This window comes from Eschrichtius robustus, chromosome 9, assembly GCF_028021215.1.
Source record: "Eschrichtius robustus isolate mEscRob2 chromosome 9, mEscRob2.pri, whole genome shotgun sequence".
Taxonomy (NCBI): Eukaryota; Metazoa; Chordata; class Mammalia; order Artiodactyla; family Eschrichtiidae; genus Eschrichtius; species Eschrichtius robustus.
Window position 1 is genome coordinate 42,789,472 of NC_090832.1, and position 25,343 is coordinate 42,814,814.

At 39.9% G+C, this 25,343-nt stretch overlaps 2 protein-coding genes across 3 annotated transcripts in view; one reads left to right on the forward strand and one right to left on the reverse strand.

The window, feature by feature from the left end:
- The window catches only part of MCM9 (minichromosome maintenance 9 homologous recombination repair factor), an 84,967-nt gene that overhangs the window by 17,560 nt on the left and 42,064 nt on the right, over positions 1 to 25,343 (forward strand). For both annotated transcript variants that reach the window (XM_068551143.1, XM_068551144.1), the window contains exons 6-7: positions 5,197 to 5,322; positions 6,765 to 6,884. In XM_068551143.1, coding sequence (XP_068407244.1) covers positions 5,197 to 5,322; positions 6,765 to 6,884 — 246 coding nt within the window. The remainder of the gene's footprint in view (positions 1 to 5,196; positions 5,323 to 6,764; positions 6,885 to 25,343) is intronic.
- Positions 10,774 to 22,977, reverse strand: ASF1A (anti-silencing function 1A histone chaperone). The gene is made up of 4 exons (XM_068551145.1): positions 22,589 to 22,977; positions 16,639 to 16,754; positions 12,437 to 12,613; positions 10,774 to 11,153 (listed from the first exon to the last, which is right to left on the reverse strand). The coding sequence occupies exons 1-4, from the start codon at positions 22,695 to 22,697 to the stop codon at positions 10,941 to 10,943; spliced, it is 615 nt and encodes a 204-aa protein (XP_068407246.1). The 5' UTR covers positions 22,698 to 22,977; the 3' UTR covers positions 10,774 to 10,940.

Below are 25,343 nucleotides of genomic sequence, written 5' to 3' on the forward strand. Positions count from 1 at the left end.
TTTGTTTCCTTATTTATTTTCATTTTGGATGATCTGTCCATTGGTGTAAGTGAGGAGTTAAAGTCCCCCACTATGATTGTGTTACTGTCGATTTCCTCTTTTATAGCTGTTAGCAGTTGCCTTATGTATTGAGGTGCTCCTATGTTGGGTGCATATATATTTATAATTGTTATATCTTCTTCTTGGATTGATCCCTGGATCATTATGTAGTGTCCTTCCTTGTCTCTTGTAACATTCTTTATTTTAAAGTCTATTTTATCTGATATGAGTATAGCTACTCCAGCTTTCTTTTGATTTCCATTTGCATGAAATATCTTTTTCCATCCCCTCACTTTCAGTCTGTATGTGTCCCTAGGTCTAAAGTGGGTCTCTTGTAGACAGCATATATATGGGTCTTGTTTTTGTATCCATTCAGCCAGTCTATGTCTTTTGGTTGGGGCATTTAATCCATTCACGTTTAAGGTAATTATCGATATGTATGTTCCTATGACCATTTTCTTAATTGTTTTGGGTTTGTTTTTGTAGGTCCTTTTCTTCTCTTGTGTTTCCCACTTAGAGAAGTTCCTTTAGCATTTGTTGTAGAGCTGGTTTGGTGGTGCTGAATTCTCTTAGCTTTTGCTTGTCTGTAAAGCTTTTGATTTCTCCATCAAATCTGAATGAGATCCTTGCCGGGTAGAGTAATCTTGGTTGTAGGTTCTTCCCTTTCATCACTTTAAGTATATCATGCCACTCCCTTCTGGCTTGCAGAGTTTCTGCTGAGAAATCAGCTGTTAACCTTATGGGAGTTCCCTTGTATGTTATTTGTCGTTTTTCCCTTGCTGCTTTCAATAATTTTTCTTTGTCTTTAATTTTTGCCACTTTGATTACTATGTGTCTCGGAGTGTTTCTCCTTGGGTTTATTCTGTATGGGACTCTCTGCGCTTCCTGGACTTGGGTGGCTATTTCCTTTCCCATGTTAGGGAAGTTTTCGACTATAATCTCTTCAAATATTTTCTCTGGACCTTTCTCTCTCTCTTCTCCTTCTGGGACCCCTATAATGCGAATGTTGTTGCATTTAATGTTGTCCCAGAGGTCTCTTAGGCTGTCTTCATTTCTTTTCATTCCTTTTTCTTTAGTCTGTTCCGCAGCAGTGAATTCCACCATTCTGTCTTCCAGGTCACTTATCCGTTCTTCTGCCTCAGTTATTCTGCTATTGATTCCTTCTAGTGTAGTTTTCATTTCAGTTATTGTATTGGTCATCTCTGTTTGTTTGTTCTTTAATTCTTCTAGGTCTTTGTTAATCACTTCTTGCATCTTCTCAATCTTTGCCTCCATTCTTATTCCGAGGTCCTGGATCATCTTCACTATCATTATTCTGAATTCTTTTTCTGGAAGGTTGCCTATCTCCACTTCATTTAGTTGTTTTTCTGGGGTTTTTTCTTGTTCCTGCATCTGGTACATAGCCCTCTGCCTTTTCATCTTCTCTATCTTTCTGTAACTGTGGTTTTTGGTCCACAGGCTGCAGGATTGTAGTTTTTCTTGCTTCTGTTGTCTGCCCTCTGGTGGTTGAGGCTATCTAAGAGGCTTGATGGGAGGCTCTGGTGGTGGGTAGAGCTGACTGTTGCTGTGGCGGTCAGAGCTCAGTAAAACCTTAATCCACTTGACTGTTGATGGGTGGGGCTGGGTTCCCTCCCTGTTGCTGTGGCGGTCAGAGCTCAGTAAAACCTTAATCCACTTGACTGTTGATGGGTGGGGCTGGGTTCCCTCCCTGTTGGTTGTTTTGCCTGAGGCAACCCAACACTGGAGCCTACCCGTGCTCTTTGGTGGGGTTAATGGCAGACTCTGGGAGGGCTCACGCCAAGGAGAACTTCCCAGAACCTCTGCTGCCAGTGTCCTTATCGCCACGGTGAAAGAGAGCCACCACTCGCCTCTGCAGGAGACCCCCCAACACCAGCAGGTAGGTCTGGTTCAGTCTCCCCCAGGGTCACTGCTCCTTCCCCTGGGTCCCGATGTACACATTACTTTGTGTGTGCCCTCCAAGAGTGGGGTCTCTGTTTCCCCCAGTCCTGTCAAAGTCCTGCAATCAATTCCCACTAGGCTTCAAAGTCTGATTCTCTAGGAATTCCTCGTCCCGTAGCCGGACCCCCAGGTTGGGAAGCCTGACGTGGGGCTCAGAACCTTCACTCCAGTGGGTGGACTTCTGTGGTATAAGTGCTCGCCAGTCTGTGAGCCACCCACCCAGCAGTTATGGGATTTGATTTTACTCTGATTGCACCCCTCCTACTGTCTCACTGTGGCTTCTCCTCTGTCCTTGGACGTGGGGTATCCTGCTTGGTGAAGTCCAGGGTCTTCCTGTCAATGATTGTCCAGCAGCCAGTTGCGATTCTGGTGCTCTCGCAAGAGGGAGTGAGAGCACGTCCTTCTACTCCGCCATCTTGGTTAATCCAAAATCAAGAATTATATGTATTTTTAAATAAGTTTTTTTTACTTAAAATTGTTTCTTAGGCTCAAATCCTCACAAAAATCTGTAACTCTTCCTTGGACCATAATCATTCCTTATTAATTCCAGTGCCACAGCTACACTCCACCTAGTAACAGTGAAGGAAGGGCATCATACAGTGTTCCAACTAGGCCATCAGAAGTTCTTTGTGCTGGTGATTAGTCTATCTTGTTTTAATTAGAAGGCTATAGCTATACATCTCAGTTACTGGATGAAAAGAAGAAATAAATATAATATTTTGTGAGAAGACAGGGAGAAAACGAGGCAACTGTTTTCTTTTTAGTATGAACAGATTCTGCTTTCTTCATTTCCTAAGTACCAATTATCAGCCCACTATATTTTACCACTTCAAAGTGTATGTGTGTGTGTTGGGGGTGTGGGGAGGAGGGTGGAGGTGGGGAGCTGCATCCAAAAGTGTGTCTTCATTTTGCTGGTCTAAAGCCAGAGATTACTTCACTGCTCAGCTCTGGGAGGTTGGCCTGCTTCATTAAGCTCTGATGCTGTGAGTATTGACGAGGAGCTAAAGATTTTCTTCTCATCTACACTGATCTCAGGGATCCCCTGACCCTGATGCATAGAGGCTGGATAGAAACCCAAACGTAGGGGTTGGGGTCTTTTGGGCCATCTCAACCCACTCCAGGGTGACTCATTTATCTTAAATCTAAGAAGCTCTCTTCCTTGGGGTAACTGAAGGCCATGCCACAAGAGTAGATTACATGGGCACACTATTAACATGGTCTAGAACCAGAAATTTGAGAGGGAGGGAGGGAAGGAATGGGGTGGTATTCACCCTAATGCATTCTCTTCCATGATACAGTCATGGGAGCTTCTACTGCCATGACCCAAGGAATCAAGTTTTTCAACTTTAGGTGATAACAAATTTAGGGAATGGACCTTCCCCTTTGCTTTTCTCTGGTACCTCAGACCTGACTTCAGAGTGTATCTTTTGTGTTGACCACAGTGTGAGGAAACCTTGAGATGAGAAATAAGCACAAGTAGTACAGGTAATATAATAGTTAACAAGTAAGTAGCTCCTACTATGTGCCAGATACTATTCTGTGTGCCGTGCACCTATTAGCTCCTTAACAACCCTACGAGATACCATCATTATCTCCATTTCACAGATCAGGAAATGGAGGTGGAGAGAGTAAGAAACCTGCCCAAGGTCAGACAGCTAGTAAATAGCAGCACTGGGCTCTGCCACCAGAGCCTGTGGGATGTGCTTCCTGTCAGCGCATTAGTCACTGAATCCACCTTTACTGAAAAAGCTGGCTCTTTAACAGCTCCGGCTTGAGTGTCTTCCAGGTCAGTTTGCCTACTTGTTCCCTGCTTGTTGAGGCTAGTCTTTCTTTGTATGTGTAATCTCCAGATTCTGGTCAGAATTTACATACCTGCTGTCGGGTCTTAACTATGTAGATCTCAGACCTTTCATCTTTTTTCTCTCGACTTTCTACCTCAGGAAAGGAGGGATTCCCTCCAGCAGTTAATGAACTTCCAGGATTTACTAATTCTTCTTTTTGGTTCCCTTTTTACTAAAATGTTTTCTTTCTTAACCATTTCTGCCATCCCAGGTCACATCACCATAGCTTAATTGCCGCTGAGTCAATTTCGATTCGTTATGAAAAGTAGCCTTTGTGCGTAGGGACACAAATTATGGAGGAAGGCCCTTTCCTTTATCTTGATGGAAAAGCTTCTGGAACTGGAAGCATCAGCTAAAGGAGTACTTGTATGATTATTTTCCTCCTCAAAAGAGCTATCATTGAAACATGAGTACAAGCTCAGAGTTAAATATAAAAGCCCTCAAACGTGCAGATTAGTTACCAGCATGTGGACATTAATTTCTGGTAACATGAATGCAGACATACAGAGTACCATCACAGTAGTGAATTCCGTATAAGGCAGACTCCGTAGGGGCTTGTTAGAATCTCATAAATTCTATGGGCCTCACTGGTTGATTGGCCAATGACAGAATGAAATACCTACTTTATTCATTGATGGCATAGGCAGATCTCAGATTTGGTGTTTGATATGTCTGAAAACAGAACCTAAAACAGTGGTAATCACTTATTTAAAGCATGTTATCAGAAGAATCCTAAGACCTCCAGCTTGGATTGCTAGAGTTGTCGTTTATAATGATCTTCTAAATATCCTGATACATTGATGCTTAGTCTAGATAAAACAATTTACCAAACTGCTCAGAGCAAATGCTGAATTGACTTTCAGGATGGGTTGATTTTACCTCTCTTATACCTCTGGAGAAGCTCCATGAGCTCCAAGTACCTTTTGTATTTAAAGATAACAGGCTTCTACAATCTGTCTCATTGTTTCTGAGATCGAACACCTTCCTTTTATTTAGGCAGTGGAGTAAGTTTACTGAAATTATTGCACAAGAAGTGCAGCTGGTATTATTTTTAAGGGATAATGTTGGTCCAATGCGGGAGAAAAGAGATTTCTTTCTGTCCCTTGTAAAGTATGCTAAATTTATAGAAACAAACAGGTAGCACCCAGGAATAAAAAGAATTTTCATCTCATGGCCTTATAATAAGAAAAGGACTTTTAGGACCAAAACAAAGTTATTCACCCCTTTTAGTCATTTGGAAATGGTACCCTTGATCATTTTAGAGCATAGAGTGTTTCTAAGAAGATAGGATAGAAAGGGAAATTTCAGCTAGGATTTCTTGAAAATTATTGGTAACTCATCTTTCTGCCTTTCCCAGGAAGGAATGAAATATTGGCTAGCTTGTGCCCTCAAGTTTTTGGAATGTACCTAGTAAAGCTTGCTGTGGCCATGGTGCTGGCTGGTGGGATTCAAAGGACCGATGCTACAGGAACACGGGTCAGAGGTTAGTACCCATTTAAAATTTTTGAGAAATATTAACACACAGAGTAAGAAGAGAAGCTAGAATTTTTCTTTCCTGAATAAAAATTGCTTGTTGAGCTTTATTTTCCAAATGTAATCTTTTAAAACTGACAGTTGTTCACTATGTAATACTCAGTCCAACATCAGGAACTACTGTGTAGGATAACAGTCTTTCCAAAGACTTTCAATAAGTATATATTCTTGCTCCAGCCTATCAGGGTGCCACAAAATAAAATCTTTACATTTCTTTTACTGTCTGTGTTTTTCATTGGATCCCCAGTCTCTCTCCAAGAGGAAAAGATTAGAAATAGTGCTTTTTAATGTCTCCAAGTCAGTGTCTCTCCATCTGTCAGTGTGTTTGTCTCAGACTGCTGCTCTCAGTCATCTGCCTGCTGGTTCCCCTTCTGCTGGTGGGTAGCAAATGTGCCATCTGCCAAGAGGTGCTGCCATAGGTCATGCATTCAAGCAAAAATTACTCTAAGTGTGTAATTACATCCAAATGGCAGAAAGCTCTTTTGTGGTTAACACACTTAACTGACCTGAATCTGGCATAAACTAGGTTTATTATGGCCCTCATACAGGCAATATGAGGGTCATAATAACCAAAGGCTTAACCGAAAGACTAAAAGGACATTATTGTAAATCAGACTGTTAGTAGGGACTCAAAAACCATACTGTACAGTATAGAATAGTAAGTGTAAGGTTTATGTGTACTGTATGTTTTGATTACCTACTGTTTGCAAGGCCTTCTGCTAAATGTTGAGCTTACGTAGTATTTCCCTATTAATGTATTCAGAAAATACTTGAATATTACTGAATAAATTTGCTTGATCAGTGAGATAACATATGCTGCAGGATGTTCATGTGTTCACTATGTTATGTTTGAAAAATAAGAGTACTTTAAGATAGATATTTCATTAAACTACTAAAATTTTCACAGAATGAAAAGGTTTTCACTTAACTGTTAGAATCATAAGTGATTTGGTATTTATAAAGCACTTATAAAGTCCCAGACACTTAAAAATACTTAAATAAAAATAGAATAAAATACTTATATGGCGGGATGGAAAGCTTTAATCACAGTACTTTGATATTTCAAATAGATTAAATAAAATCAGAAACTTTATAAGGCAAAATTTTTTTAAATGTTAAACAGTCTTAAACATCTGGCAATAGCACAAAAATCTGTTAAAAAATTTAGATTTTAAATGGTATTCAGAAATCAATTAAAAGATTGTTATTTACCTTGAAAGTTAACTTTTCTAAGATATTCTGGTTAAATCCTTCCTTGAATGACCTTAAGCAAAAGCACCATATAAAATATAAATTGTGTGGGCATCCCAAGTGGACCATTTTCTTTTTGATTAATTACACTTACGAGTCTTTTCATAGAAATTTAAAACTACATTATTTACGTTTTTCTAGGTGAATCTCATCTTTTATTGGTTGGGGATCCTGGCACAGGGAAATCTCAATTCCTCAAATATGCAGCAAAAATTACACCAAGGTCTGTGCTCACGACAGGAATTGGATCTACTAGTGCAGGTATTTTATGTGACAATTTCAATTAATTTAATGTTACTACAGAAGCTAACACAATGGTTGCTTTCTTGTGAAAAAGTACCTATAACAGGATACATGTCAAGATTTTTGAGTTACTGCCAAAAACCTAAGTAAATATGTAGCATTACTTTTGTAGCTCCAAGAAAATATTTTAAAACCTCCACCTTCACTTATTTTCCAAAAGCTTATTCCATGTATCTTTTTGTATCTTAGTTTTGAATGATCCTATTCAGTTTTCTCATTCTCTAATGATTACTTTCAAACATGTTTATGCAGCATCTGTTATTCTGTGAAGACCCAGCAAACAGTGTTGAAATTAATTAAATAGGGGGAAAAATCTCACTTCATAAAAGTACATAGCTGGCGTACGCTTACGGCATTTTCATGCTCATGGATCTTACGGGCAACAGTAATTCCTACTGAAAATTCTTAGGTAGAAAATTTGTCTTAGTATGTGGAAAGTGTACTTTCATCATTGCAACGTGTAGCTTCATTCATACATTGTAATGATTCTTCAACAAGTATATTTAAAGCCTTTGCTGATATAATGTCAAGATTTGGTTATAAAGTGACTTCAGGAAAAAATTATTTTAAAAAACATGTTTTGATGCCACTTTGAATTGTTACACTGTTTTGATTGGGGAAATATTTCTCCTATTCTCCTATAATAGGCCTTTGGTTTCACACATTTTAAAAATGTTATTTGTTATTTGTTAGGGATGCCTACTGTCCGTGGCTTTTGCTCAAATTTCTTATGAGAAGCTTATAGTCTAAAACTTACCATAAAACAGCAAATGCTCCATCAATGGTCCTATGTAACAAGAGCCCCATTTTAAGGGACTCTCAGGTTTTGAAATATAACTAGACAGTATATTAAGCACTGATAAGAAGGGATTTATGGATTGAGAGGCGTAGACAAGCTTTAGGATACTGGAGGCAAGAATATATGAAGAACACTTCACGTGCATTTTAAAATTGTTATGACCCAGTGTTCTAGAGTTCTGTATTAAATGATATTAACAACAAACAAATAAAGGTGTTTCCCGAGTAACAATGTGGAATGTTTCCTAAGTTAATTATATGGAGTGGCAAGAAATGAGTCCAATTTGTGGACTATTAGTAACTTCAGAGTATTTGGACAGTTTTAAAGTGAATGGCTGATGAATTCACTGTATTAGCCCTTTTCCTTCTTTTTCTTATTGCCAAATTCATAATCCGAATATGAAAGAAATGACAGGTAGAGGGAATATAAATTTTAGAACTGTAGAAAAGTTATTGCTACTTCTCATCTACCCAAAGGGCCAGACTAGCCTTTCTTTAAACTGTATCACAACCCATTAGAGGGTCATAAAAAGTTATTTCAGTGGGTCAAAACCAGCACTTTCAAAACAAAATACAATAAAAGATACTAGAATATACTAGGGCACACAGTAAAGGTGCACTATTAAGGGCACATTTTCATGAAAATTGTTAATATAAATACATATTTGTGTTATCAGGTCATATACTTAAATTTTTTTTTTTTACCATGGGTTACATAAAAACTTTTGAAAACTGCTGCCACAGGCTTTCTTGGTAAAACTAGAAACCCCAAACCTGAGGATAAGACCACATGGAAGCCTGCGGTTGTATAAGGTTATAAATGAACGAATGCATGCACGTTTCTCAGACTTCTGCTTGTTTTCTCAGCTCAAATGATATCCTCATTCCCTCCAGCCTACACGCCTATCTCTTTTGTGGCATAACTAATTTGTTCATGTTTATCTTCTCAGGACATTGCTATTTACTATGATCAGAAAGGGAAAAAACAGTTCTAAACTTTCTAGCTATAATTCAAGCAGCATCTAGCTAAACAGGAAAAATAAAAAACAACCTATGCATTACAGTTTCTTAGTTCCTAATGTCTGAATACTAAATCTTTATTTTAATTTTTAAAATTATTTTATAGAACCATAAAAATTTTAAACAAGAGATAATAGTTTTTTGGGTTTTTAAAAAATATTTATTTATTTTTGGCTGTGTTGGGTCTTCGTTTCTGTGCGAGGGCTTTCTCTAGTTGCGGCAAGCGGGGGCCACTCTTCATCGCGGTGCGCGGGCCTCTCACTATCGTGGCCTCTCTTGTTGCAGAGCACAAGCTCCAAACGCGCAGGCTCAGTAGTTGTGGCTCACGGGCCTAGTTGCTCCGCGGCATGTGGGATCTTCCCAGACCAGGGCTCAAACCCGTGTCCCCTGCATTGGCAGGCAGATTCTCAACCACTGCACCACCAGGGAAGCCCCAAGAGATAATAGTTTTTAAGTCTCAAACTTTTGTGAAAATTGGCTGTCGGTTTACAAATTGATATAAAAACCTAACCCTTTGATGTCAGTACAAACCAATCATAATTAATCAGAATAAAAACTCAGCAGTGAACTGATTTGGAAATTTGGCTTATATATGCTTTATTCCTAATAAGCACGTATTGTGTTCTTGTTATATTAATCACTGAGCTCTTGGTTGGAAAGTATTACTTTTATTTTCATTTTAATATTTTAACATTTTCTTTTAATTGCAATTAGACAAAAATGAAATTTTCTTCATATTGTTTTAACAGCCAGATGTATTTTACTTTTAAAGTCTATGAACTAGTTAGTGGACAGTATTTTAATTATCTGGTATATTAAATTTCAAAGTTTAACATTTAGCAAAATTTTGCTTCACAAAGTCCCTTTTTAGAATGACAGGAAATATATACAACTTAGAATCCATATTCAGACAAATGCCCCTTTCCCTTCCTCAAAATAAAAGCTTTAAAAAGTGCAGTATAAAAGTTTTAGATATGAAGGCACTGCATAACTGCATTATATGGCTAATGTCTTGCTTAGCAGCAAGAGTAATGAGAATATTCTACATTTAATTTACTGGAGCATAAGAAACTTTTTGAGGAAGGACCTAGCTCTCATCAAGGAAAAAGAACTTTTTGGCCCATTTAGTTAATGCATTCCTTTCCAAGACTGCTTTTAAAAAACTTACCTGGAAAAGCTATCTAAAATATGTCCACCACAAATATGCCTAATCTTATTGTGCATGAGTGTCAGGGGATATGGAGAAGAGTACTACATGTGAAAATATATATAGTTCCAAAATAGTAACTTATCTATTATGATAAAGCTAAATATATCTTTCCAAATCCACTGTTTTTATATAAATGCTGCCAACAACAGATGACCTAGCAAAACAGATTTAAAGAGTTAAGTTCACAGTATTATAAATCTAACGAACGGAACGAAGTCATTGTACTCTCCTGTTCTTAAACTTAGGGAGTTTGTATCTGCTCTTGACCTGCTGAATTCACTGGGTAATAATGATGTATGATTCAAGGAGTGTTCTGATGTCCTGAACTGTTATAAAAACAAAAATCATAGCCAGAGGACCTTATAAACAATTAACCACATTTGTTGTCTTAGAAACCAAACTGAATGCTGTCTGACATTATATGAACTGAACAGTAGCCATAAGAGGCTTCAAGGTGGCCTGGAAAATCAGATCCTAGAGTTCTTGGTAGCATACAGTTGACTTCAAATCCCTTCTTTAAGGGCATGCCGTAAAAAGAATGAAAACTTGCCCCTTAAATCAAACCAAATTATGTGTTATGACAGGAAGACACATTTTAGTTGAAGTTAACTTTGTTCTTTCAAAGATTAGTAAAATAGTGGTCCAAAGATTATTGTCCAAGAGGCTAAGACATCTTTACAACCTGGTCTAATGATTCATTTTTTTTTTATAAGTGCTTTAATTACATATAGAGGAAAAGAAAATAATATATATGTTTTAATCAGATTAGTTTCAGAACAAATAACACATTAGAGAAAAAATTACTTAAAAATAGTTGTATTTATATTCCACAATTTGCTCAAATACTGGTTTTCTTATAAACTTTCTACAGGATGTTTTTTAAACAAATTCTTCACATTGTATCTTGACTATGTACTTACGGAATTTCAGGGAAATAGTTCTGTGTGTTTTTATAGCTTAATTTGTACTATAGGGATGGCAGGTGGTCACATGCAGTCCATGTGGGATTCTAACATGACATTTAGTGAGTTTTCTGATGTGGACCATCCCTTTGATGCTGAAGGTAATGCATCTGTTGAAAGAAGTGATTGTAGGTTTGGATTACTGCTCTCTGCATCTTCCAGTTTTTCTGTGTTATCTTCCCAGTTAATGTGGAATCTTGTGACTCTGGGATTGGATGCCAAAATGTTCCTTTGAAGCTAGAGGAAGAAGGAAATATATAAATGGTAAACACTAAGAAAGTTAGATTACCATACACAAATAGACCTTAATAGAATGGTTCTTTATATTAGTACTCCTAAAGGGCTAATTCATATACAAAGGTGTAAGTCAAATAAAGCACATTAAACATAACTAATAAACAAGAAATAGGGCCGAAGCAAAGAAATTATTTTAGCCTAATGGAAGCAAGATGTGGAGAACCTGAGGGAATTATCCAGCTCTTTTACTATCCAACAAAATATTCTAACTCTGTACTTGTTTCCTAAAGGGGAGAGAATCTCTTGAATGCTTCAGAGGATGCTTTAACAAATTAACATGCTTTCTAGATTAATGTGGTGTTTCTTCACTAATACTTTCAAGGAAAATGAAAAATATTCCCACATATGACCTCTCATTATTACCTATCTTTTAATTATTATGGCTCATTCTTAGAAACAATATTCTAGTTTCTTCTCTTTTTGCTATACAAGGAACCATACAGGTAACTAATAAATTAGAAATGGAACGTTCCACATCAGAATAAAAAACATTCCAGCCTTATTATCAGAAAGGACAACATTCCATTCTACTCCCATGTAATTTTTCTTGCATGGTCTGGCAGATAGAGTGGTATGTTCAATCTCACAAAAATCACCAGTTACTAAACTATTACAGCTCCCAATGGAAAATCATAAAGTACTTAGTATTTTTGAGAATACCGAGTCACAGATTTTCAGCTTCTCATTCAGAAGCTAAGCTGTTTTCACCACCAGATAATATTTAAGACCTTTAGTTTAACCTCTGAGAATAGCACATAAAGCAAGGTGTATAGGAGTTTTGAGATAACAATGTTCCTATGAAAAACAAACACAAATCTACCCCCCACAATTTTGGGAAGAGTTACAGACAAAAATATTGAATAATCAGTACAACAAACATGAATTTGAATGTCTAAAGACTGAAATGGATAGAATCATGATGTATGGGGAATGCCATACAGGGAGCCATTAATAGAGACCTGTTTCTTATAGGAGGCACTTTCAATTTTCTAAATCATCAGAGACTCTCAAGGTGCCGAAGCAACAGTAATTACTAATGACTAATCTGGAGGTAGGGTTTGAGGTCATCCATGGTAATGGGACAAAGATTAGTTTGCTCAGTTGGCACAAGGACCTCAAATTTATTTTGTCTCAAAGCCATTTTCATAGTGTACCATGAAATGGCAATTGCTTAAAAAAACTGTATAGTAAAATTAATGAAAAAGGAATAATCAGAGCATTACCTTAGAAAAGTCTGGTTTTACTGGCGGATTTTCCCTTAATTCTGTCTCAGTATATTCATTATTTACATAATAACCAACTCTAATAAATTCTTGACCTCGATAGGTGCATGTAATTAGCACAACTGTTACACCTACTGCATCTGCATCTGGAATGAGTCCCGGATTAGGTGCATCAGCCTAGAATAATTTAAAAAGAAAAGAAACACACATCACAAAAGGTTGTTAACCATAAGCAAAACTGGAGTTTTGGTTACACTGAGCACCTTTGGTTAAGGGTGCAGCAACCAAAACGTGGAAATCATACTGGGAAGGCAAATGCTCACTTTTTTTTTTTTTTTTTTTTGAAACTGACTTACAGCTAGAAAATATAATTCACATGTTTCTCCACAGTATACCTAAGTACCCTGGGCACTTGAAAGCATCATTACGTCTAGAGAAAAATAATTCTGGCTACAGTGTGTGGTTGTTCATGAGGGATTATGCAATATTCAATTATAGAACCTTTTATAAAATATAGTAAGCAAATCAATAGTCTTATTAATTCCAACCTTTCCCAGTCATAATTTTCAGACCTAAATTAGTAAATATTCAGTTTTCCCAGTCATAATTTTCAGACTTAAAGTAGTAAATATTCAGTTATCTCCATATAGCCTTTTGGCAGCAAATGTTTGTTATCCAGTTTCCCAGGACACATATTCTCATATCCACTCATCCACCCTTCACAGATATTCTAATAGTAAATTAATATAAAACTGAAAATGGAATGGAAATAGTTATATAGCAGATTTTCAAAAAATACAAATAGTCCCACATATGGAAATTCAATGAAGGTAAAGATTGTTTGAGGCAGATGTAATCAATGACCTCGTTTTGAATCAAAGTGCTGTAAGCTGAACCTTGAGGAATGCAGAAGGTGGGGCAAGTGAGCTAGAGGTGGCTGAGAACATGAGTGAAGGCTAGCGCCCTGTCCACAGCCATGTGGAAGACAGTAAGGACACTGGTTGGAAGGAATCACAGACTGGGGACAGGCAGTGATGGTGAGGCATTGAGCATGACCTGAAGCAGCTATTCTAAGTGGTAAGTGCATGAAGTCCCAGCAGATTGGCTTACTCTTGCTACGACACTTAAGGACCACCCCTGGGGCTCGGTGAACACTTCATCCAGTGCCTTAGCTTGGGAACACTTCTGACTGGTGTTCTCAATCAGGCCATTATCATAAAAGACTCATGATTACAGTATACCTACCACATGTAGGTGACACAGAAAGGCATAAAACACTCACCTAGTTACCCAGACTAAAACTTCCCTACTGGTCTCCCCCAGCAGTAGCCTATTTGCACTGCGGCCAGCATTAGCTATCTAAGCACAGATCCATTCCTATCCCTTTACCAGGTTTTAAAACCTCAGATGATTACCCTCATTTCTGAGATAAAAATCTCAGTTTTTAACTTCATTTATAAGGCCCTTCACAGCTGGTCTCCAACCAACATCACAACCCCTTTAACTCCACATCTCTTGGTCTAGAAATGTAGATTCTTTAAAATGTAATAAGCTTTCATGCCTCTGTGCCTTGCATATACTCCTTCCCTAACATTCTGAAAAATTCATCTCTGAAGCTTGCATCAATTTGAAGCTTGCATCAAATGTATCCTTTTTAGTGAAACGCTTTCTAATTCAAAGGTGTAATTAATAGCACTCTTTATGCACTCATATTATTCAACACAAATTCTCTATTAATGTATGTCCAATGATCTAAATATGTTTCCCCTTCAGTCTTCTCTGCGATTCTAAGTTTTATCTCTGGCAGGCATCCCATCCAGCTCATCTTTGTGATCTCGAGTCTGGCATAGCTCTAGGCACACAGTATATACTTAGTATTTTGAAATTCATTCATAACTCAGTTCCTGCCCTGACGTGGTTTATGATCTCTCTTGGAAAGATACCAGAATGGGGACAGAGGGCCTGTCCTGAGAATATGCTGTTTGCCTTTGTGTGGAGATGGGAAATAGAGGTAGTTCAGTACTATGGGAACTTTCCCCTCTATTGCTTCCCATCCCCTCAGCAAATTGGTTCTAGGCATGTTTGTGTTTTAAATTTTGTTTGCTGAAGGATTCAGCTTGAGCAAATTCAAGGAGAGAAGCCTGCAGGCCTCTCAGATCATTTAGGATGGAGAAGTGATCAGCAGAGATCTTTGACTCCAACAAGCAATACTAGGCAGACGTCCGGGCACCTTCCTGCTAGCCTTATTCTGAGGCAAAATCCTGGCAGACCAGGAGAATGCTATGGTAGTTTGTTTAAAACATAAAATAAAAACTGTTTTAAGTTCCTTTCTGCTGATAATGGTGAATTCTGAAAAATGCATAGGCTGAACATATGATCTAAAATCACTGTACTTCCTTTGTACTTTTGGCAACATGTGCACAGAATACTAAGGTAAAAATCACTAGAGGGAAATAGTTTTGAGTAATTTTTTTCCTATGATACTTCAAGCCAAAAGCTAAGGAGTATTCTTAACCAACATAAACACATAGAAAAGATTTTTAAAAGTTTGTTTCAAAAACACGGCATTTATTTGCAAGTTGTTTTTTGTTTTGTTTTGTTTTGGTTTTAGCAGCATAGAAAGGTATATTACTACCTCTCAAATCAAGTTTCTTGCATCATAAATTATCATCTGTGAAGTACAGGTTCTCCAGGCTTGTGGGTCAGAGCAAATACTGCTTCTTTGTATAACAATTTCAAGAAGCTAAGAGAATAAAAGCTTAGTTCCAATTATAGAAATAGGCACTGTCTGTCAGTGATTATACTAAACTGCTTTATTCCTCATTTAATCCTCGTAACGTTCTTATGAGGTAGGCTAGTATCCACGTTTTAGGGATGACTGGAGTGACGAGGGGAGGCTGGGAGCCTGTCTGAAGTCACACGTGGCTAATAAACAGCAGAGTGGGATCTGAACCAGGTCTACAACTGCAGTGCATCCCCACACAGTCACACAACTCAGCTTAACAGCACTCTTAATGTATTTGAGCCTTTTAGTCAATATATTTAAGCTTTTCTTAACCGTTTATTTAAAATATAGTATTTGTTGCTTTTTATTTAATAAAAAGCACTAGGGCTAGGAGAACAAGATTCTGAATTCTATATTTAGGAGAGGGGAGGGAGCAGTAGCAGCGCTAGAGATACCATATGTTTGAGAGATTCTTAGCTCATATCTGGTGGGATTATTTGACCAACAGTATTTATTTAAATTGGTCCCATCTGTGAAGTGAGCGAAGTGAGAGGTCAGGGAGAGAAGAGTTAGATTTTCAGTGGGTTCTGCTTAACTAATGAGACTCTGTTGGGTAGAAATACTTGTAACAAAATTAAGAATAATAGTTTTTTAAAAAGCAATGGCTAGTTACTCTTTGAATTATTATAAATTTCTCCCTCTAATAAACACTGGTAATTGAGGAGTGACTGAATAGTTTTATACAACAATTTGACATGGATTAAAAGAAGTAATATTTTTGAATGCAGAAGACAATGTCTGAAGACTTGGCACAGACCTAAATACTGTCAGTGGTATCTGAGAACATAATTATGTTAGTAGAATTTCTCCTCACAAATGATAAATAGAGTTGTGGATTTGTAACAGTAATCCTCTATAAGAAGTGTAGAGTAGATGCTTTAGTAGACCACTGGACTTCATTTAGTTCCAGTGACCCAAGATCTCGTAGAGCTCTATCTTCTAACATACCTGATAACCTAGCTGAGTTACTGATTATGCTGAAATAAAGTTGTTGTTTTGTTATATCATCATCATTCCCAGTGGCTGAAACTATAATCTGAAAATGCATATTACTAATGATCCCCAGTTAGTAGTAAGCATTTTGAATCCCTGTTTTGGGCTGCTGGACAGCCGCCCTGAAGGTCTCATACTAAGGGACTATTCACAGGAAGAGCCCAAAATTAACCACCACGTGGCCCTGAAGAGTATAAGGTTTACTGCATGCTGTGCAAACCCTGAAGTAAAACATCACAGTAACATCTCTCAGCACACAAAATCAGGAAGTGGCATTCCTTCATGACACAGAGACTTCTTAAAACATGATAGAAGCAGACAAAAAGTGAATGCAGCAGAACCAGAGTGATTTAACCCAAAAGGAAAGGGTTAAGGACCATTTAGAAATGTATCTGGCATACATATTTACCAAGAATAATCTTACCTGAAATACAAACATATGCCTTCCTGCAGGTACAGGGCCCACTAAAACAGAGTCTAAAACTTGATCGTATTCTTCACTTTCTGCGGAGCCCACATAGATAATTTTCCATTCCAGGTCTAGGGTTAAAAACCAAAACATTATTTCATATTCATTAATTACATTATGAGATGACATCAAAGACCCTCTGAATGTCCACTTACACCATTTATTGGCTGCTAAAATTGGCTTTTCATAGCAGAAAATCCAGAAAGGCACTGAAGTGCTCCTTATAAATTTAGGGTGTGAAATTCTTACATTTCATACCACAGTTTCTCAAAATGCTGTTTTGTGAAATACTGGTCCCTGGGCAGGGCTCCTCACGAACAAAACAACATGGCCAAAAACTTGGGAAATGCTACAACCTTCTCTTGAGGATTCATAAAGCACACTGGCAGAGCAAGGGGTCTGAAAAATCCTTCAGTAAGGAACACCAGTACCATGAATCCAGTGTTTCCCAAATTTATTTGGCTAAGGAATCCCTCCCCCCCCTTTTCTGTATGTCATCTTTTAACAACCTGCTAAACACACTTTGGAAGGGCTCCCCCATGCTATGTTGCACAGATCCAAATCATCGAAGAGCTCCAAAGTGGAAAAATCATTACTTGCAAACTGCTCTTGTGGATCAGAGGCCCCTTAGGGCTTCAACTCATCAACTGTTAAAGGTCCACAGCGGGGTTTTTCCCTCATGGCACCCCTTCATGGCATACATTCTTTACACTGGGAAGAGGAAACCAAGGATCCTTATACCACTTGATACATCAGAATATTTACAGTGGGAACAGGCACGAGTAACAAGACAGAATAAAGTGCAACCTAAGACGTTCCGTGTAATTCAGACTTTATTGAGCACCCTTTACAGTGTGCTCTGTGAGAAGAACCCAGAGATGAGTCAAATGATTGTTCTTTGAAAGAGGCCTCCTCTTTAGTGGGGGGAGAAAGACCACTCTACAAATACAAATTCTCTGAGACCTCCCAGTCCTCTTAGGGTGTTTGGCACTGTGTGGCCTGCCTCTTGGATTCACTCCACAGAGTCTACACCAGCAATCCCAGAGGGTGTTTCTGGGTCACCTGTGGAGAATCCACTTAATGCCACCATGTGTTGTCATTTTTGTGTAACTTTGTAGATATTTTTGTTCCCTAAATAGATAACAGAAGTAGTATAGGTAATACTTATTCATACTGTATTACAAACTGCAAGTTACTGAACTAAAAGATCCTTTAGGTTTATACTTTCTCTTATTATGTCATGGTTCTGTCCCAGACCTAGACCACTTTATCTCCAGTTTCTAGCACATTTCCAGATGCAGGGTCCTTCATCTGACATCTCATGAGATCATCTGTTTGTTGATGAAGATTAAGAGAGGGAACAAGCAGTATGAATATCTAGTCAGAAGGAACAGCAAGTACAAAGGCCACGCAGTAGGCACATGCTTGACATGCTCAAGAAAAAGCAAAGCCGCCAGCGCAGGAGCGGAACGAGCAAAGGGGAAAACAGCCAACCATGAGATTGGGGGCGAAAGGCGTGGCCAGATGAGGCAAGATTTTGAAGGCCATCATAAAGATTTTTGGCTTTTACACTGAGTGGCATGGGAAGCCACTGGAGAGTTTTGAGTAGAGGAGTGACATGAGCTGACTTTCATTTTAGGAGGATCATTTTGGCTGCTGTGTTCAGTATAGGCTAAGAGGGCAAGGGAAGAAACAGGAGAATAGTTCAGTTGAGGCAAGAAATTATGGTGGCTTGGACCACATGTAGCCCTGGGGGCGAGAAGGAGTAATATTCTGGATAAATCCCGAAGATAGAGCCAGCAAGAGCCACTTATTTTTACAGGGGGCAGGGGAGGGAAACAATCAGGAGTTCTAGAGATAATGAGTAAGTGGAGATAATGAATAGGTCTGGTAAAAATTTAGAAACTGTCCATATGTAAAGCCTTGAAAATAGGTGGGATCCCTAGGGAGTGAGCCTGGGCGCTCTCCAAAGTTAAGAGGTTCGGGAGATAAGATCAATAAAGTAAGTTACAAAACTAGTGGCTAGTGAGGTAGGTAACCCAAAAGTCAATTGGAGAAAGGGTTTTAAGAAGAAAGGGGTGTGGAAGCTACTAAACTAGCTGAGTAGAGATAAGACTGGGAATTGTCACATAGAGGTTTTCATAATGCTTTGTTCATTTCATATGTATTTGTACTACTATGTATCGTGCTCTTAGCTTAATTGGTATAAATTGGCATTTGTGGTCTGGCATAGGAACATGGTTATGACTTAAAGACCTACTTTCATAAAATACCTACTGTGTGCTGGGCATTGGTGTTGCCACTTCACACCTGTTGTTTAAAACCTCAACAGCTTTTTATCATATGGATTTAATTATACCTATTATACAAATAAGAAAGTTGAGACTCTGAGAGGCTAAGTAACATACCCAAATTCATACAGCTAGTAAATCGAATAATCAGAATCCAAGCTGTCTCTGCTTGGACATAAACTCCAAAGCCTGGACCCAACTTGGACCCAACTCCAAAGCCTGGGCTCTTTCCAAAAATCTAAGGAAGATAAATTCTTCCCTTTTTAGCTCTCAAATGAATAGTGAAATAAAGGAACTTAATTGTGGGAGGTGGGAAGGAATGGGTGAGGGCAGAGGCCATGAGGAGATAATCTAGCCTTAAGGAGTATAGGCTGTAACTCAGGGAACACCTGTACCTTAATTTTTATGCTTATGGATGCTTGCTGTAGCTACTGAGTTTAAAATGCTCAGTACTTATTTATAAATTAGCATCAGTTGTTTTGTCCTTTTTTTTTTTTGGAACCCAGCTTTCATTCCCTTGTCTCCTATATTTGAAACAAGAAGGGATATGGTCAGATGCTTTGCACAGATTATCACTTGAAGGAGTTTACTCATTTATTTAAAAAGTTAACTGTTTCATTTAATCATGGTAATCCCAGCCTGCAAATTATCTCCTTTTGTAGTGGGAGTGAGGGAAGTCACCAAGGGAATTTCAAACTAATTACACTACTTGGGAAGACCTGTGATCTAGGGGGAAGTATGTAGTCTTTGTGAATTAGTACAAGCCTGAGGTTTTAAAGTAGGAAGCACCATTCAGTTCTGGTACATTATAAGTATTCAACTGACAGTAGTTATAATTATTGATATTGATCAACTTAAAAAAAAAAAAAAAGGCTCCATTCAGTAAAGAAGCAGAGAGTCCGCAATCCACAAGGCATAACAAAGAGAGAAATAAAGTCAATCAAAACTTGTACAGGTTTGGTGACCATCAGATCAAACACATCCACGGTCTCCTATCTCCCAGATTTACAGAAGAGCCTCTGCTTAAATCTGTGGATTGCTGTCCTACCCCTGTATAGGTCTTACAGTAGAAACAACTAAATTCTCTTAAGAGTAAGTACTCCTCAAGGCTTTTTCTGAAGCAAAGCTACAGGGCAGCTTTTAAAGGAAAGTGAAAACATTTGGGGGCCATTGACAACTTAAAGTATGGAAAATGGCGGCCAACCTCTGGCTTGGGACTTGAGACAAAATTATAAAGTGAAAATTTCTCTTCAGAATATTCTGTAGTTCAATTTCAAGAACAAATTTTTTTAAAGAACTGCAGTATAAAAGATGGGACCTATAAGAAACCTTTGCTAAGTAAACTCAATTTCCTTAATCCACACAGCCTCTAGGTGGAGTACATAAGCATGGCACCTTTTTTGAAAGATTCCTTTGCAGCTTTAGTATGACTCAGCTTAAACTCTTAAACAATACTAAATAAACGCCCAGTATAGGTGCCCTGGGAAGTGAGGTATACAAGTCGAAGTAGGTATATTCCTGACATTAGTAAAAACTTTGATGTGATTCAGCTGGGTTCTGAACGGATCCTAGTTAACAAACAGAACACATCAATGGCAGGTCTCAACCATCCAATGTCAAAGCCCTGTAACAACACCCTGAATCATCTAACTTCCTTGTTCAGAACTGGCTCCTAAAATGGAAGGTATCACTTAGAAATACCCGTAATTTCAATAAGTTCTAACGCCTAAAACACTGTAGTGTAAGTTGGAAAGGACTCAGTAGTTGTTCATGCATTTGCCCATTTTTATATGCAATTGGTAATAAAAAAGGGAAAATTAGTTTAATGGGCATGAAAATGGGCCTGGTGGCTGAAGTGCTTATGGTAGTACTATGGGAAAGTAACCAAATAATTTCAAAGTACCGTAATAAGAAAAATCCCCTTTAATTTTATTATCAATGGCCTATTTAGGAATTAGTTTAATAAATGAATCGTCTTTCAAAATGTGCCCTACTTATATATGTGCATTTGTGCTTTATATATGTAGTAAAACTATATGGAAGAGCACAGACTAAAGTGTTAATTATGGTTACTTAGAGTGAGATGGGGGAAGGTATTGAGTATAGAGGACTGTTAACTTTATATATGTATGTACAACTTTTAAAAAGTCTATTACAATGAGCATATATTGTTTTTGTAATTTAAAAATTAGCAAGTTAACACCCTACATAAAATACATTATACAGAGATTAAGAACTAATTTTTAAAGTGAAAGTGCTTTACATGCCTTGATTAGCATATAAAGTGCATTTTGCTAAACATACTTGTAAGTTCAAAGAAGTATGTCCCCTATTTAATTGTTAAATTGCCATTGATGAAGTTAAAATTTTCCCCCTCAAATTTTGAAAATGGAGCACTGGATTGTTTTAATAAAATCGCAAAGACCTTGGCAAATTTTAACTTTCTAAATTTATTACTGCAAATATTAAATATTTACCTTTTTGAAGACCTTAAGACGTACTTAGAAAAAAATAGTAAAAAATTTTGCATTGCCATCAGGACTTTACCTTTTATTTCCTAGCCCACTTTTGTGTTTTATGTTCAGGGTATTTGGATGTGGAGTTACTGTATTTAGATTTCAACGCGTTCTTGAAGAAAGTCTTCTTTCAGACTACTTAGAAGCCAGTGATTAAGTCCTGGAAATTATTTAAGTATTTTACTTATTTCTGTTCTCGGGTTAAATGTAACTTCCTAGCTTAGCAATATTTTTCTTCCTGAGAGAGAGGAGAGAAGATTTCGGTCATTAAGGATGAGGAGTCCACGTTGGTCTGGACGAGCCTGAGCGCCAGCATCCCCAGGCGCCCCGAGCATCCCGGGCGCCGGCCGGGGAGCGCCGGCCCGCGAGCACCCGCGGCCCCGGGGAGTACCGGCCCGCGGCGCCGAGGGGCCGAGCCTGCGCCCGCCTCCCCCGCTGGTTGGTCCAGGGAGCCAGAAATCAGCGCGAGGACAGCCTCGCTCTCCTCCCCGAGGCGGCCGGGCATGGCCACCCAGGAGAGTACGGCAACTCCAGCGTAAGCCCTAAAAATGGATCTGCCTCTTGCTCGGGGGCAGGAAGGTGGGCAGGCGGGGCGCCGCGTTCGTCACCCGCGGAGAGGAGGCGTCGTGACGCCGGGGTCGGTGGCCCAGTTCTCTACTCTCGGTAAGATGGCTCCGCTGCGAACTCGCCGGCGCGACCACACACACGCCTCTCCTTCCCACCTCCTCACTGGGGCCGTGGGGGCCGCGGAGGCCGTTAGCTGCCGGGGGCCAGCCCGGCGCGACCCCCGGCCGGCGCCACGGGCGCGAGTGCGGGTCTCGCGAACCGTCCGCCCGCCAGACAAAGCTGACAACATGGCTACCTCCGCTCGAACAAGTTCCTCGCAAGTTGAGCCGCGGCAGGCGCCCCGGCTGCGGCCGAACGCCGCGCGCGCCTCGCCGGCCGTCGTCCATCAACTTCAAGTTTCCCTCCGCAGAGCCGAGCCCGCAGCCCGCCCGGCGCCGAGCACCGGCCGCCCGCGCGAGGCCGGGCCCGGGAAACTTTCAACGTCTGCAGCCCGCAACTGACAGACCGGCGGCGGGCGGGCGTCCGACTCACCTTCAGACAGGTCCTCGATGCACTCGAAGGTGATCTCGAACTGGAATGGGTTGTAGAAAGGAGAAGGGTTATCCAGCACCACTACATTGTTCACCTGAACCTTTGCCATATTTTGAAAAAAACACAAACAATGGGAACGGGGGCTTGTTGCGGCACAATAAAGTCCAGCGCGCGGCCGTTCGGGAGAGCGCAGACCCCCGCCCCGGCGCCGGCCCGACGTCGTGCAGCGGTGACTTGAGAAACTTTTTTTTCCTCTTTTTATTTACACGGGAACACTCCACAGTGTTTTGCAGCTTTCCTATTTCACTAAACTACAGCCCATTCTGCTCTGATAACTAGCAGCGTTGCCCACGATTGGCTGCACCCGAGCTCTGACCCTCCTCCTACAGCGAGGGCCTCCGCGGCGAGCAAGATGGGCTCCCGCTCTCGGAATGGACTTGGAAACTTTAACTGCGGCTCCACCTGCTGGTGTGGATTAGGACAAAGGCGGAGAACAAAGTGAGTGGAATACGGGCTGTGAGGCCCGCGCGGAGGCCGCCGGCGGCGGCGGGAGGAGGGGCGGCTCAGGCCCCGCCTCCGGCCCGGCGGCTCCCGCGCCACACGTCGGGCGTGGCCTCGGCGGGGCGGGGTCGGAGGAGGAGGCGTGGCCACGGCGAGGCGGAGAGAGGCGTGGCCGCGGCGGGAAGGCTTGCTCGCCGTCGGCACGGCGGCGGGAGGGCGTGGTCTCCGGCGAAGCCCGCCCCTCGGGTTTGCTTAGTGTGGTTTTTTGTTTTTTTTTTTCGTTTAACGCTTTCTTTACACAAGTCCAACGGCTATGCCGGCTCTCTACTGAATTTAGCAGATGTGAATCCGCTGTCTACACTAGGTTAGGTTCAGTTGTCTGTGTATTGGGTAGTATTTGAGGTAGAGGGAAGGGTTGGTTGCAGTGGAAGTAAATTGCATTTTATAGACTGATGCCAGCTCGAAAGGAGCAAAGCCATTTTGGAAATCTAGTTCTTGGCCAGTATGCGTTTGGGCACGACAGCGCCGTTAGTTAAATAGATACAAAATGAAGGGCGAGGAGACGCTTTTCCACCCACACTTTGTGGAATAGGTAGAATTTGGGCTGCACCTGGGTCTTTTTCCTCCCATTCCAACCTGAAAAGTCTGGAATAAGAAAAAGATGATTAAAGGTGGGATCGGTTACGCCCAGGTTTCTCCCGTGCGGTGGGCACAGCAGGAACATAAAAGGAGAAAATGGAAGTGTCAGGAGACCAAAGGGCAACAGATATAACAGAGAAGGGAAAAGCAGAGGAGAAACCACAAAAACATACCAAGACATGCAATTTTCAAAAAATTCATGACCTAAACTGTTAGTAAAAATTTGTGACAGACACCACAAGTTCAGAGGAACCTTTGCTTGATTATTCCCCATTCAGTGTCAGTGTATTTATGCTGCTTGACTACCTCTGTAGGAAAAGGGAGAGCTTGTAACACATTTGTAAGGTTGTTGAACTGTTTCTATTTACTAAGTAAGAGGGGTATAAAGGGATTTTTTTTTTTTTTTGGCTGCTGCATAAACCATCATTTTTTTCCTTAAGTATTTTGAATGAAACCATTAAACTTGGCTAATTAAATACAGAGAGAGAAAATTATTTCTTAAGTATCATCTATGCTGGAAGTTTTCTCTTAGTATGGTGCTGAGAATTTTTCCGTTATCATTCTTTGGGCATTGTTCATACCTAAGTAGGTTGTTTTTGATGACTTCTTCATCTGATGGTCCTTTGAAAATTAATATGGGAGAGCTAATACCAGGCCTCCCCGCATTTAGGGAAAGTACTTAGAGTGGGGATCCCATTTTATCGTGAGTGGATTAGCAGTCAAATATGACCTACCAGAAAAGGTTGCCTCAAGCTCAGTTGCTTGTGTGCATTAGACTATAAGAGTGATACTGTGGTGATAGATGCAGATTACGTTGAGTGAGAAACTGTATTTTCTGTTCGCTGTTATTAGTGCTGGGCCTAATACCACCTCAGATAAAGTATAAATTGCTGTATGCTGTAAGACACACTGGACATATAAGATAAATAACCATTTGGAGTATAAAACATGACTCCCTTGAGAATGGTGTATGCAGTTTCCTGATTACTGCAGGCACACTTAAGAGGAGATTCTAATCCACTTGCTTTATAAAAATGACCTTGTAAGCTTGGTAAAATCAAGTGCATTTTGAATCTGACCATAGGTGTGTCATAATAAGGTGCGTCTTATCACAAGATTCGCTTCTGGTGGGTATGCAGCATGAAGAATGAGAAGATTTACTGGATTCTACTAGTTTGGCTTATTTTCTTTGAAATCTTTTAACATGTCGTATATAACAGTATTTAAGGGGAAAAAAACCCCTCCCTAATAGTTCACTGGAAGCCACAGAATTGGCTCCAGGCCTTTCATACTGCCTTTCCCATCTTAACTCTTTGTTAGTGCCCCTCAGAAATATTAAAGAGCCTTTGGATAAGCTCTCCAATAGTTTCCTCACCATTGACAGTGCTTTCCAGGAAAGGCCAAAGGGATTCTCAGACGTACCCTCGCATATCTCTAAATTAACTGGCATGCCATAGGGGTAAAGATTATGAAAGCATTTTTCTGGTTTCAGAGGCAGTCTATAAGATCTGTTGCTGAACAACTTTTTGGTGACCCTCAAACAGTTAACCATATTGCAACAGATGGGTCACCATGAATGCTGTCATGTCTTAGGTACCCAAGGGGACCCACATGA